At 34.9% G+C, this 12,520-nt stretch overlaps 1 protein-coding gene and 1 long non-coding RNA gene across 7 annotated transcripts; one reads left to right on the plus strand and one right to left on the minus strand.

The window, feature by feature from the left end:
* Positions 1-2,813: 2,813 nt before the first annotated feature.
* Positions 2,814-4,852, minus strand: LOC106428893 (E3 ubiquitin-protein ligase RING1-like). The gene is made up of 2 exons (XM_013869648.3): positions 3,799-4,852; positions 2,814-3,044 (listed from the first exon to the last, which is right to left on the minus strand). The coding sequence occupies exon 1, from the start codon at positions 4,760-4,762 to the stop codon at positions 3,800-3,802; it is 963 nt and encodes a 320-aa protein (XP_013725102.2). The 5' UTR covers positions 4,763-4,852; the 3' UTR covers positions 2,814-3,044; position 3,799.
* A 3,521-nt stretch (positions 4,853-8,373) lies between these two features.
* Positions 8,374-12,401, plus strand: LOC125608850. 6 transcript variants are annotated; one of them, XR_007339458.1, is made up of 6 exons: positions 8,489-8,504; positions 8,626-8,895; positions 9,169-9,725; positions 9,795-9,925; positions 10,012-10,103; positions 11,624-11,892. It is a non-coding gene; the product is annotated as an uncharacterized LOC125608850 (long non-coding RNA). The 6 variants fall into 6 exon arrangements; XR_007339455.1 differs by having other exon boundaries at positions 8,374-8,504; positions 8,613-9,725; XR_007339456.1 differs by having other exon boundaries at positions 8,394-8,504; positions 8,626-9,725.
* The last annotated feature ends 119 nt before the right edge of the window (positions 12,402-12,520 follow it).

Genomic DNA, 12,520 nt, shown 5'->3' on the forward strand with positions numbered 1-12,520 from the left:
TGGATGATCATCAGTTTGCATGGATTTTATGGTATATTTGGAAAGCTCGAAATAACAAAGTTTTCAGTAATTTGGATATTGATCCGAGTGATACTCTTCAATTAGCTGAAATAGAATCATCACTTTGGGCAGAAGCACAGGTGGGAAATGACCCAACGAGAGGGCTCTCGGTACAGACCAATGTTCCCCTAGTGACACAAGGTCGATGGTGTTTCCTAGATGGTTCATGGAAGGATGAGGATACATTCTCAGGACAAGGCTGGTATAGTACTTTACCAGGGTTTGATGGGCTGCTAGGGGCAAGGAATGTAAGGGCATGTCTTTCACCCCTTCATTCGGAGATAGAGGCGTTGATTTGGGCAATGGAATGTATGAAGAATTTAAGACAGTTTCAGGTAACGTTTGCAACGGATTGTTCTCAATTGGTGAAGATGGTTTCGGAACCAGAAGAATGGCCAGCATTCGAAAGCTATTTGGAAGACATACAGTTTCTCAAAGGAAGTTTCCTCAACTCAGATATCGTTCATGTACCTCGGACAGCGAATCTTCGGGCGGATAGTCTAGCACGCAGTGCTAGGAAACAATCGTCCTTTGTCGTTCACATGGATGCGGAGTTACCGATTTGGTTTACAGAGTCAACATGAGTCTGTAAATTCTTTGCTGTCAAAAAAAAAAAAAAAAAAAAAACTAGGTTTTAATAGAAAGGTACAAACATCCTTTTGAAGGTCACACTAACGATTAACATACAACCAATATATGAAAGATCTCTAATAGAAATCTTCATGATATTCTGAAACCAAGTTCTTAAGATATAAATAATATTAGCTATAGATTATGAAATCATTCAACTTATACAACGTACATGCCTCAATGGAACAAAAAGACTAAATAAAAGTAAAGTTAATGGTGTGTACACACAACTCAAATCGTCATTGACTTTAACAATTTGGTATATGATGTGTTTCTTAATGAAATTAGATTATCAAAGCTAATTGCGATTGACATCACCTTCTATTTCACGCTATCATTACTTATTTTTTAATCTTCAAGTACATATATATGAGTATCCTTACCTTTTCGAATATGAAAAACATGTCCGGCCATGTGATCAAGTATGCCTTTTGAAATCAGTTTTTAATATGTCGACCACATTATAATGTCACATAAAGAAATAGCCGGGGGAAATCGTGATTGCAAAGTTGCTATTATGTGTAAATCCTAAACTCATTTTCAGTTCTCACCCAAAAATATAAAAGGTTGAACTCAATGATGAAAAGGTCAAAAGACTTTCAAACACATCACAAGGGATTACTCATCTGATGCTTCTTTTAGATATGTTATCAGCTTTGTTTCCCACTTTCTACATTTCGTCGTGTTCCATATTTATCAATGTTTAGATTTCATGTCCGAATATAGATTGGGTTTGGTTTATAGGTCAATCCAAAGCTGTGCGTGAAGATAGATAAACAATAATGCAAATGAAAGAAAAACTGTATTTTTATAACTTAGACGATATAATCACGGAACCAAATAAAAGTATTCTTTCTTGTTACATGTGAGAGTAGGATTAGACATATATAAGACTATGCTAATAACATGACTGGAGTAGGATTAAATTAAAATATTCATTCTTCTTCATCGCGTATCCGAATCTTGTAAACTTGGGGCCATGTTTAAATTCTCTTTTACGTATTGAAGCTACCATTTTTGTGAAACTTTTTTGATCAATTTTTTTCTCTCAAGAGTTCCAAACAGCAATGACTTTAGCCACCAATTACCATCTTCAGATCATAGGACACACACACACTCAGCCACACATAAAAGCAGCAGCAAAGTCTTAGAACATGCAAAGATGTCTAACACCGATCATTTTCACACTTGTGAATCGCACTAATCATGTCAACACCATGCAAACATATTATATAATAACTTACTACAACAACAACAGCAAAATGACAATACCACCTTGGTTACTGCTTCTCAAAATACTATTCCATCATTGATTGAATTCTTATCAATCATATTCCATAACCCCATCAACATAATTTAGAGGGGTAGATAAAAGAGTTATCATCAAATTCCTATCAATTTTTATGTTATGCCCACTCAACAAATCCAAGAACAGTTAATACATAAACCATTTTTTAATAGATGAACGAAAAACTAATTCCTTCATCTAGTAATTTAGAACTCTATCTTTAACCCCAAAAAAACTGTACTTAGAACCCTTATGAGTAAAAAGATATGATTAGACCTTTGGATCAACTATATCTATACGAACCCCTTTTATTTTTAACCTAGAGAAGGTTCCTTGGTCGCCATGCAAAGGTCCTGCGTCCTTAATTCCTCATATGTTTGTTAAGTCGTTACCAGATGGTGCTTAAAAGTTGGTGATTTTGGTGACGGAGTCCTCATCATCTATAAAACATAATCCATATATATTTCATTCAATTTTGCAAATACTTATCGTGTCCTTTAAAGTATTGCATGTGGTGAAGTGTGCCTTCTGAAAATCACATTCCATTGCCTCCCGCATTATACATTATTACATGCCATTTAAGAAGAAAAAGCAATGGGAAAATGCTCTGCAAATGTGCGACTGTGTAAATATAAGGAGAGCTTTTGACAACAAAAAGCTGTAAAGTCATTTGATATAAAAATGTCACAAAACACACCACAAGGGACTGTTTGTTAGATATATCTCTTTTTTGTAGATATTAATCAATCAACTTTGTCTGCCACTTCATATTTTCAGTCTTCGGGTCTCGATTTCACTTTCAGACCCACTCCACAGAACTTGTTATACGAGAAAATAACCAAGATAACACATTTATATGAAATATTCCGATTTTTAAAACTCACATTATATAATCCCAAAAGAACACCGACAAGGAAAATCCTTCTTTGTTTTTTACTTTGTAAATGTACAAAATATTGCAAAATATCAATGTCACTTTTTTCCTAATGAAACTGCCTTTTGTTTTGGTGAGAGCTTGTGCACATCCTTCTCCCAATCCAATTTCCAAGCTATGACTCTGGCCATACTGCACACAACAAAAGAAACCAAGTAAATTTTTTAGGACAGTAGTTTCATATTATCTTCAACGCACTACAATGTAAACCTCATGGAACCAAAACCATGTAGCTGTAAAGTGGCTAAAAAGATATCTAACCATAAAGGTCTAAACCTGAAAGTATGATAAAAATCCAATCAGCAAATACACTAATGGTTATGGATTATTAGCCAGAATCCGTAACAAATTCACCACTATCCACATTTCTCAATTTTACAATTACAAAGCACAATTTTTTACATACTAAAGCACAGAGAACAGATCACCAGAAGTGTTAATACTCAAGCTACTTAAATAACACATGCACATCTAGAGAAGATCACTGCAACAAACTTTCTATTTTCTGCAAGGCCTTAAATGCTTTCATCACCCTCTTTATTTCTTAGGGTAAAGATAGGAGTCAAAAAAGTTTATTTATCTTATCTAAACAGCCAAGGTTAGCGCATTACAGGGAGATTTAGCTCGGAAACCCAAAGATACCATAAAAGCAAGGATATATATTGCAAACAGAGAAAGGAGCAGCAAGAGAAATGGAGGAACTAGTTTTTTTGCCTATGCATTTTCTTGATCAAGCAGTCACATTTGACCTCCATATCTATCACCATTGCAAAACAGATGCCTAAAGGAAGATTTAACTTTAATAACCCGTAGAAATGACAATGTTCTTGCAGCCACACAAAGACAACAACGGAGAAAACAAACAAAGGGTTCTTAAAATACAAACCTCAATCCAAATCTTCCTGCCTGGTCCCAGGATTAGAACCACCTCCACCACCAGCACCACTTCCAGGTGCTCCTGACCCTGAACCATCCCGTCTCCCACCAAACGTCCAAGGAAGCTGTACACTAAAGCTCCTCGGAGTCTGCCCACCATCCCCACTCGTCTGACCTCCTTGCCCCTGACCCCTACTCTCATAATCAGGATCATCCGTAGGCAACTCATACCGACAAACCGGACAAGAGTTATGCAACTCAAGCCACGGCATCAAACAATCCTGATGAAACACATGCTTGCAAGGCATCTGCTTCACATCGCCACCATCCTCAAACTCATCCATACAAACAGCACACTGGTTCATCTCAGACTTCAGCATATCCTTACTCACCTTAACAGTCGGCAGCCCCTCGATAGCCGACTTCGAAGCCGGAGGAGTTCCGTAACGGTTGGGATCGTTCTCCGCGAGCTGCTGGATCAGCTGCTCGAGACCAGGGCCAAAGAAGTAGTCCCCGAGATGCCCCGGGGCTTGGTTAGAGGGATCCAGAGGATGATCCTCGATCAAGAACTGCACGTGCGTGCCGCTGGATTGGAGATGCTGGAGATGGTTCTGGAGGAAGGAAAACGGATCAAAGGCGCCGCCTTGAGGGTGGTTCTGGGCAGAGCGGGGTCCGAAGAAGCTCGGGTTTGCGGAGGAAGGAGGAGGGGCGGAGGAGGAGCCGAAGAGGAGAGGGAGCAAGGTGGAGAAAGGATCGGCCATGGGGACGAAATCGGAGGCGGCGGGGTTGAGATTCTGGGGCAGAGTAGGGACGGGTTCGTCGTATTCTTCAAGAAAGCCGCCGGAGCAAAGAGGGCAGAAAGGATCGGCGGCGGAGGAGATTGAGATGTTGACTGTGTGGTTGCACTGGTAGCAAAAGAACATCTTTTCGACCGCGGGGGCGGTGGAGGCTGCTGAGTTTCCGCCGGAAGACATGACGGAATCTGCGAAATTTCGTCGGAGGGAGAGATGAGAGAGAGGAGAGAGAATATTCTTTGGTATGTGGCCGACTCAATCTTTTTCCTACACGATGATTAAAGTATTTGGGCTTTACCATACAGTCAGCCCATGTAATGTTTTTCTTTACTATTAAGGAATGTTATATTGTCATATATTTGACTTACTGACTTTGGAGATTTTTTTTGTGGAATTATCCTTTTTGTGGATTCTATACTAATTTTTCAAAAAGAAAATTTAGATTTTAATAGAATCTATTGAATACTGAATCTGATAACTTTCTTTTACAAATTTATTACAAAACTGAATTGAGAGATAAATATACTCAGAGTTTAACTAGAAAATAACATAATTACAAATAAACCGAACCCGAAAACCCGAACCGAACCTGATCCAATAAAATGATTCTGAACCGATATGAATCCAACACAATACCGAGTGGATCTTGTTTTATATTATTTCAGGTTATGGGTGGGTATTATTCGAACCGAACCCGAACTTAAATGGATATCCGATAGAACCCAAAACATTCAAAATCCCAAAAAAACTTATACTGGATCTCGATTCATAATATGTATACAAAATACACTAATGGTGACCAAGGAATGACGAGGAATAATGCATTTTCTACCATTCCGAAAAAATTATCATTCACGAGGGATAATTTTTCCTTATCATTCCATTTTATTACTTTTTTTTTGTAGAGAAATAAAGAATAAAATTATTCCTTGTTAAATTTGAAAATGAATGGTCACTACATTCCTTTCTTCCTGCTATTTTAAATTTCATTCCTGCTATTTTGTTTCTCTGCATTTCTTTTTTATTCGTTCCTCTTGTTTTTAGAATTGTTACTAGTCGGACTCTAAAGATATTGTTGAACATATAAAATAATTGTCTATTACATGAAGGTTGATGGTTGAAAGTAGTGGTTGATGCTTAAAGTTTTTAAATTTGGCTTTGTTTTCGTTGAATAATGTTTCTTATTTCATGAGAACTTGGTTTGCGTATTATGGTTTTATCTATTTTGTTTTCTTTCTATCAATAACTATGTTTCACTTTCGTTTAATTTTGAATGATCACGTTTGATGTTCTTTTCTTAGTTTTGAATCGATTTTACTTATGTTTTGGTTACAAAATAGGTACAGATCAAGTACTTTAAAACTGAAGAACCGATTTTACTTATGTTTTGGTTACAAAATATGTACAAATCAGATACTTTTAAACTGAAGAACCGATTGGGATCCGAACCCGCAAATACATCAGGTTGTACCAATTTTTTGAAGATTTACTAACCACGGCCCGAACCCGATAGAACCCAAATCGGTCATGAACTAAACTTTCATATAATCCGAATGAGGCTGATTTTGATAAACCTGAAAAACCGAGATCCGATTAGACAAAAACAAAACCAGATTTGGACCTCGAATACCCATGCCTATTACATAATCAGTAAAAAAAATTGAATAAAATTTAAATACTAAAAACTAGAAATTGATTTACTTTTGCCGTCTTTTTAATAGATAATGTAGTGGCTTCTATAAACTAGAAATCCATGGTGTACTATTCTCCTCCTATAACTAGGGAATGGATTAGGTGTTGTGTGTTGTGTTGTGTAAAAAGTTATTTACCAACCTTATCTTTGTTCATCTTCGGATAGAGCTGTAAACTGGGCGAGCCCATGTCCATTAGCCCATATCCATTTGTCCATTCATTGTTTGTGGACAGCAAAGTGACCATGTCCATTAAGAACCATATCCATTAAAGACCATACCCACTAACATCCATATTTTTATGGGCTGCCATGGGGTCCATAATGACCATATAATAAAATTTTAAATTTTAATTTATAAGCATACAATTATATATAAAAGTTCATAAAATTAAAATTCATCCATAAATTCAAAAGTACAACAATACATAAGTTCATAAATACAACAATTACGGTTTTGGTGGGAAAAATTGATTTTGCAGTTTTGGCGGAAAAACTCGATTTTGCAGTTTTGACGGAAAAACTCGATTTTGCAGTTTTGACGGAAAAACTCGATTTTGCAGTTTTGACGGAAAAACTCGATTTTTCAGTTTTGGCGGAAAAAACTCATTTTTGCGGTTTTGGTGGAAAACTCGATTTTCTGATTTTGGCAGAGAAACTCGATTTTTCGGTTTTGCCATGGGGTCTATAATGACCATATAAGAAAATTTTAATTTATAAGCATACAATTACATATACAAGTTCATAAAATTAAAATTCATCCATAAATTCATAAGTACAATAATACATAAGTTCATAAGTACAACAATTTCGGTTTTGGCGAGAAAAATCGATTTTGCGGTTTTGGCAGAAAAACTCGATTTTCCGGTTTTGGCGGGAAAATTCGATTTTGCGTTTTGAAGAAAAACTCGATTTTCTGGTTCTGACGGGAAAATTTGATATTAAAATTTAAGCGAAAAAACCGATTTTACGAGTTTAGCGGAAAAACTTAAATTTTATAAACCTTAGGTTTTGTGACCATTGGACAGTCCACGTCCATAAAGCCCAAAACCAATAAAGACCATTTTCTTAATGGTCTTCCACATTTTGTCCAATGAAAACTAATGGGAAAAATGGGTTTGTCCATATTAAGCTTATTTGTATATGGACATGGGCAACCATTGGACGGCCCGCCCATTTGACACCTCTATCTTCGGATGAGGGAAAGTACAAGTTAGTTGGTAACAAGAGTTTATCAATGTTACCCATTACCAAATATCATGGACAGGTTTGGCTGTTTGTTAGAGTGTTTCTTTTACAGACCTGTCTTCTTATTTGGTTTTGCATTTTCACATAAGATATCAGAAAATTTCCTTTCTCTAGAGATTTTTTATACTTTGGACAATAATACCAGAAACTGAAACCTGTCATCAAACAAATCCATAATCTCTTTCAAAAACAATAGAAACTTGTTATATAACTCCTTTTTCAAATATAAGACTATTCTGATTCTACTGATGACTATTACTTGTTCCCTAGTATTATAACTCACTTTCTCAAACAAAGATTCACAGAAATGTCAAGTAATAGTACAAAAACTAATTAAGACAAACTGATTTCACTTTCGAATACTTTTTAATTTTCTTAGCTTTCTTTAGATTCAAATTAAGATTTGCAACAGAGACATTGAATAAAGAAAGAATAAATCAAGACACTGAATACGGTTTTCTAAATCTTTTTTGTACGTGAAAGCATAAAGCTTTCTAGTTCTGCTTGAACCATTGATTAACGACACAAGATAGAAGCAAGCATGACTTTATTAATAATAGATTGATTACTTGATACATCTGATCATATCTGAAACATCTTTTTCTTTCTGTATCACATTCACATGTCCAAGCCATCTGCAAAATTATTTAAACGTCAAGAAGAAAGCTAAGACCATTTGCATTTTCAGTTTCTTGTTGTGACCTTTAATGTGGAGAGATATATTTTAGAGGAAGATTATAGAGTTGGGATAAAGTAAAATCAACACAATAATATAGCAAGGTTCTCTCAAGCACTTGACACATAAGCATTTTAGATTCATGTAGGAGTGACATGTCATTAACTGAAAAAAATTGAATGATCAATGAAAACATTTGGTTTCTCCACGTCACTTGTGCTTTACTTTCTTTGTTTATCATCGTTGATTTTTCTTTGTTTGTCGGAGGTTTCGATGTATGCGTGAAAGAGAAGAGAAGTGATAGATAGGTAAAGTTAATCCAAGTCCTGATCTGAGATTCTTCATTGTTTGTCTATCAATTGTTCCCAAAATCTCTTTAGCCCTACACCATTCACCTTCTTCTGTCTATTTGGAAGGTTTTGATTACAGTCTGCTACAGAACCGAGTAGAAGAAGAAGCGCGGCGGTAGCAAGAAGAAGAAGAAAACCTCTGAGCAAGCAGAGGTCGGTCAGCGATTGGCTCTTCGTAGGTTCCTCTTCTTCTCCACTTTTCTCGTCTACTCCCGATGACTTTGCCGTCACAATCAATACCGGTACTTCGAAATGCGGAGAGAAACTGGTCTTCGAGCTTCCTCTCATTCAAATCGCAGCGATGGATTTCTATCTCCTTCAAAGCTTGTAAAGGAGTAATACCAATGGGGTTAGTTTCACATCTTAGGAGCTATATCTGAATTGGATTTTTGTTTCCTCGTCGTCACATTAAGATTAGCTTTTGCTTCCGAATGTGACCAGAAGCAGGTGAAAAACTTATTACATAACCAAATATTGAGTCTAACATATGCTGTGTGAATTATTTGGTCATTGTTTATAGAGACTTGACGTCCTATCAACTACTTTTGCCTTATGTGTTTTGGTAAGGTGATTAATCATTATTAAGGTTGTTTTTATCTAATTCTTATCACCCCAATTTCAGATATGTGGCTCGTAGTTTGTTTATTTGCTTCTGACTGTGAAGTGTTTGAAAACTCCATGGTTTATCTTCTCTTAACCTGGGTTCCCAGAGCTCACTACATTGGCAGGGCCATCTTCACCAGTCCACAACCGTGTGTGTAGAAAAGACGTTCATCATTCTGTTAGTGAACAAACTCAAATCGTCTCTGACGTTGCCTCTGACCCCACTATTCCCTGCACCAAGGCCCTGCGCTCCACCAAGTATCAACACGGCGAAGCAACCAAGTTATGAATCATATCTTTGGTCCTTTTATATATTTCTGAACTCCGAAGCTAAGTAGTCATATGTGTGTGTTATTTTCCTGATTTGAAACGTGTGTAGGTCCTGTTACAATCGCTGATCAAATGGCTGAAGAGGCCATGGTATCCATTATCTTCCATGTGAGTTTCCATCGAATAAAGACACATTGATTGCTTCAGAAACGTGAAGGTTCTTCATCTGCAAGAACCGGTAGGAACATTAGCTCTCCATTGTCTCCCATGAATGGTGGATTCATGCGACAGGTAATGTAATAACAGGTCTGGAGAATAAACTAACCCGAGATCATATACCTGATTATGTTTTGGTGATTGATTTTTGTGATATAGGAAACAAACGGATGGGAAGGTGATCTGCAACATGTATTATACATTAACTATGGAGCTGGTGATGTCTCTTCTGACCCTGACGCAGCAGCATCAGTCATTATATGATTTAGCTCTTCTGGAAGAGCAGCCAGGTTTGTAGCATCGTTTGCTTATTTATTTTCAGTTTTTTCTATTTATAGTTGTCTAATGAATTGTTATGTTATTGATCTCCATGCAGGTTGATTTCCATATACAGTTAACAATGCTCTTTAGTCATACCCAGGGTCAGGAAAATTCATTTGAGATGGAGCTTTAGTGGAGATCAATAAGGTATGTTTCACTCATTGATCTCTTGACGTTTTGAAACCACAACCATGTCAGTTTCTTAAAATATTGGTGATTTTAAAATAGACATGATACATAGCATAGAAAAGAAATGCATAAATATTAATAAAATATGTGTTACATTATGTGTTAAAAATAAATAAAAAATTAAAGCAAATGTGTGCATAGAAACTTATACGAAGAGATTGTACCTAACCGAAACTCTTTTGATAAATTTGACCGTCAAAGGATTTTCTCAAGTGTTAATTGAAATTTTCTTTCTTTATTGACAAGTGTTATAAATATAAATAGAATATTGCCTAAATACAATGAAAAATAATATATACATGTATAAAACAATATTATGTAAAAATCTCTATACTCCAAATTAGTTTATTAATTTTGTTATTTTGAAGAACAATATAAGCTATAATCTGAAAATAGAATTATATTAAATTAGCAAACTAAATTTATTTGATAAACGAACCCCACAGCGTAGCACAGGTAAATCACCTAAACTTCGTTTGATTTCTGTTAATACTAAATTGGAAAAAAAATCCGTGATTATAAATGTGGTATTACTTTAGTAACCTTTGGACAAGCATGTTAGTTTTCCTACAAGCAGGTCAATGAAATAGAGAGGATGGGAAATAGTTCCTTACTTTTCGATTCAAAGAACATTCAATGCAAATCAGAAAAAATACAATATAAACAATGAATTTTGTAATAAAAGTTGAAGTGTACTATTACCGTTTCTCTTTAGTCTTGACCAATCGTCAAAATTTGTTATAGACTTTAACAAATTTTATAAGATTTATTACAAAGGTATAAAAAGATTGGGACGAGAGAACAATTTTAGTATATTTCTTTGTAGTACGAGTTTTTTTGTTCATTGATAAGAATTTTTAGCAAATTATGATGATATATATTGAAGTGTAATTGTTTAAAAAAGAGCAAATATATATATTTTTTTTTCTGGAGTATTTGAAATTATATTATCTGAATTAAATGGTGCCACACTAAAAATCTTATTAATTGTTGTTTATCATATTTATCGGTATATTTGTTTCTTCAATCAATTTTCTATACTTTTTGGTCAAAGTCATATTTAATATCACACGAAATTTATAATACTCTTTTGACTCACTATTTTACGTGCGTCATTATTAAAGTAGACTCATATCGAACAGTCATATAACATCTACACACAACTATTATAAATAAGCTCTTGCAAGTATACTATTATCGGTATATTTGTTTCTTCAATCAATTTTCTATACTTTTTGGTCAAAGTCATATTTAATATCACACGAAATTTATAATACTCTTTTGACTCACTATTTTACGTGCGTCATTATTAAAGTAGACTCATATCGAACAGTCATATAACATCTACACACAACTATTATAAATAAGCTCTTGCAAGTATACCCCCCCCCCCCCCCCCCCCACACACACACACACAATATCTCCACTAAGTATACATAAGGTTATCCACTACTAATGATAATGTTTTTCTTTCCTAGATCATGACAATGGAAGTGGAAGAACACAATCTCCCTCATCTATTGCGGGCAGCGTTTCCATTACAGAAACTTGAGGTCTTAGGAAAATTTCCCATTTCCAGTTTCGTCATATTATATTTTTCTTTTACCTATGTTTGTGTCAATGTGTCACCAGTAGAGGCTTGCCACAACAAATTCATTTTTGTTATATGGTTTAGTTTGAATCTTAACGGGAATTCTGCAAGCATATTTTCTTATATCTTCACAATAAGAAATTTATTCAAGTACAATAGAGGGTCGGTCTTAGATTCAGTTTATTTTACACAAACATGCCTCTTACTCAGATCACTCAAAATACCACATTTCAAGGACCAGTTCATTTTCTTCATCTTTGATATATTATTAACTTTCTAATTCATTTGAACTCCATTATTCACAGATTCTACATTTTTGGTGTAGAAGAAAGAAATATGGCCACATATAACGAGTTATCTTCAACTTATGTGTGGGATAAAATGAACCAAAAATGGAGTCCAAGACTGAAAGAGAAGAACGTCAAAATCATATGAAGAAATCAAGAAACAAACTACAAATATTAACCCATATGATTTTTCTTCAAATTATTTATATTCACTTTATTATATCTCGATGTTTCCTGTGGATTTTACAGAGTGGCATTTTAAACCAATGTACGCCTATGTCATTTCGAATTTCTGGAACTTCTATTGTGGGTTTTTTCATATTTTTCTCAATGGTCTCTTCAGTGGTTTATCTTGATTTATTTATTTAAGTTTTATCACTTGGTGTATAAGAAAACATGATTTTTGTTTATATTATAAATATCTTAGTACAAAACTTAGGATTAGTATTAAAATTTTATTTATTTGCATATTAAATTCTAATAATAATATTTTTAAC

This window comes from Brassica napus, chromosome A5 (genome assembly GCF_020379485.1).
Source record: "Brassica napus cultivar Da-Ae chromosome A5, Da-Ae, whole genome shotgun sequence".
Lineage (NCBI taxonomy): Eukaryota > Viridiplantae > Streptophyta > Magnoliopsida > Brassicales > Brassicaceae > Brassica > Brassica napus.

Excerpts from the sequence above, each read along its gene's own strand:
- LOC106428893 (XM_013869648.3), bottom strand. The coding sequence starts at position 4,762 with ATGTCTTCCGGCGGAAACTCAGCAGCCTCCACCGCCCCCGCGGTCGAA.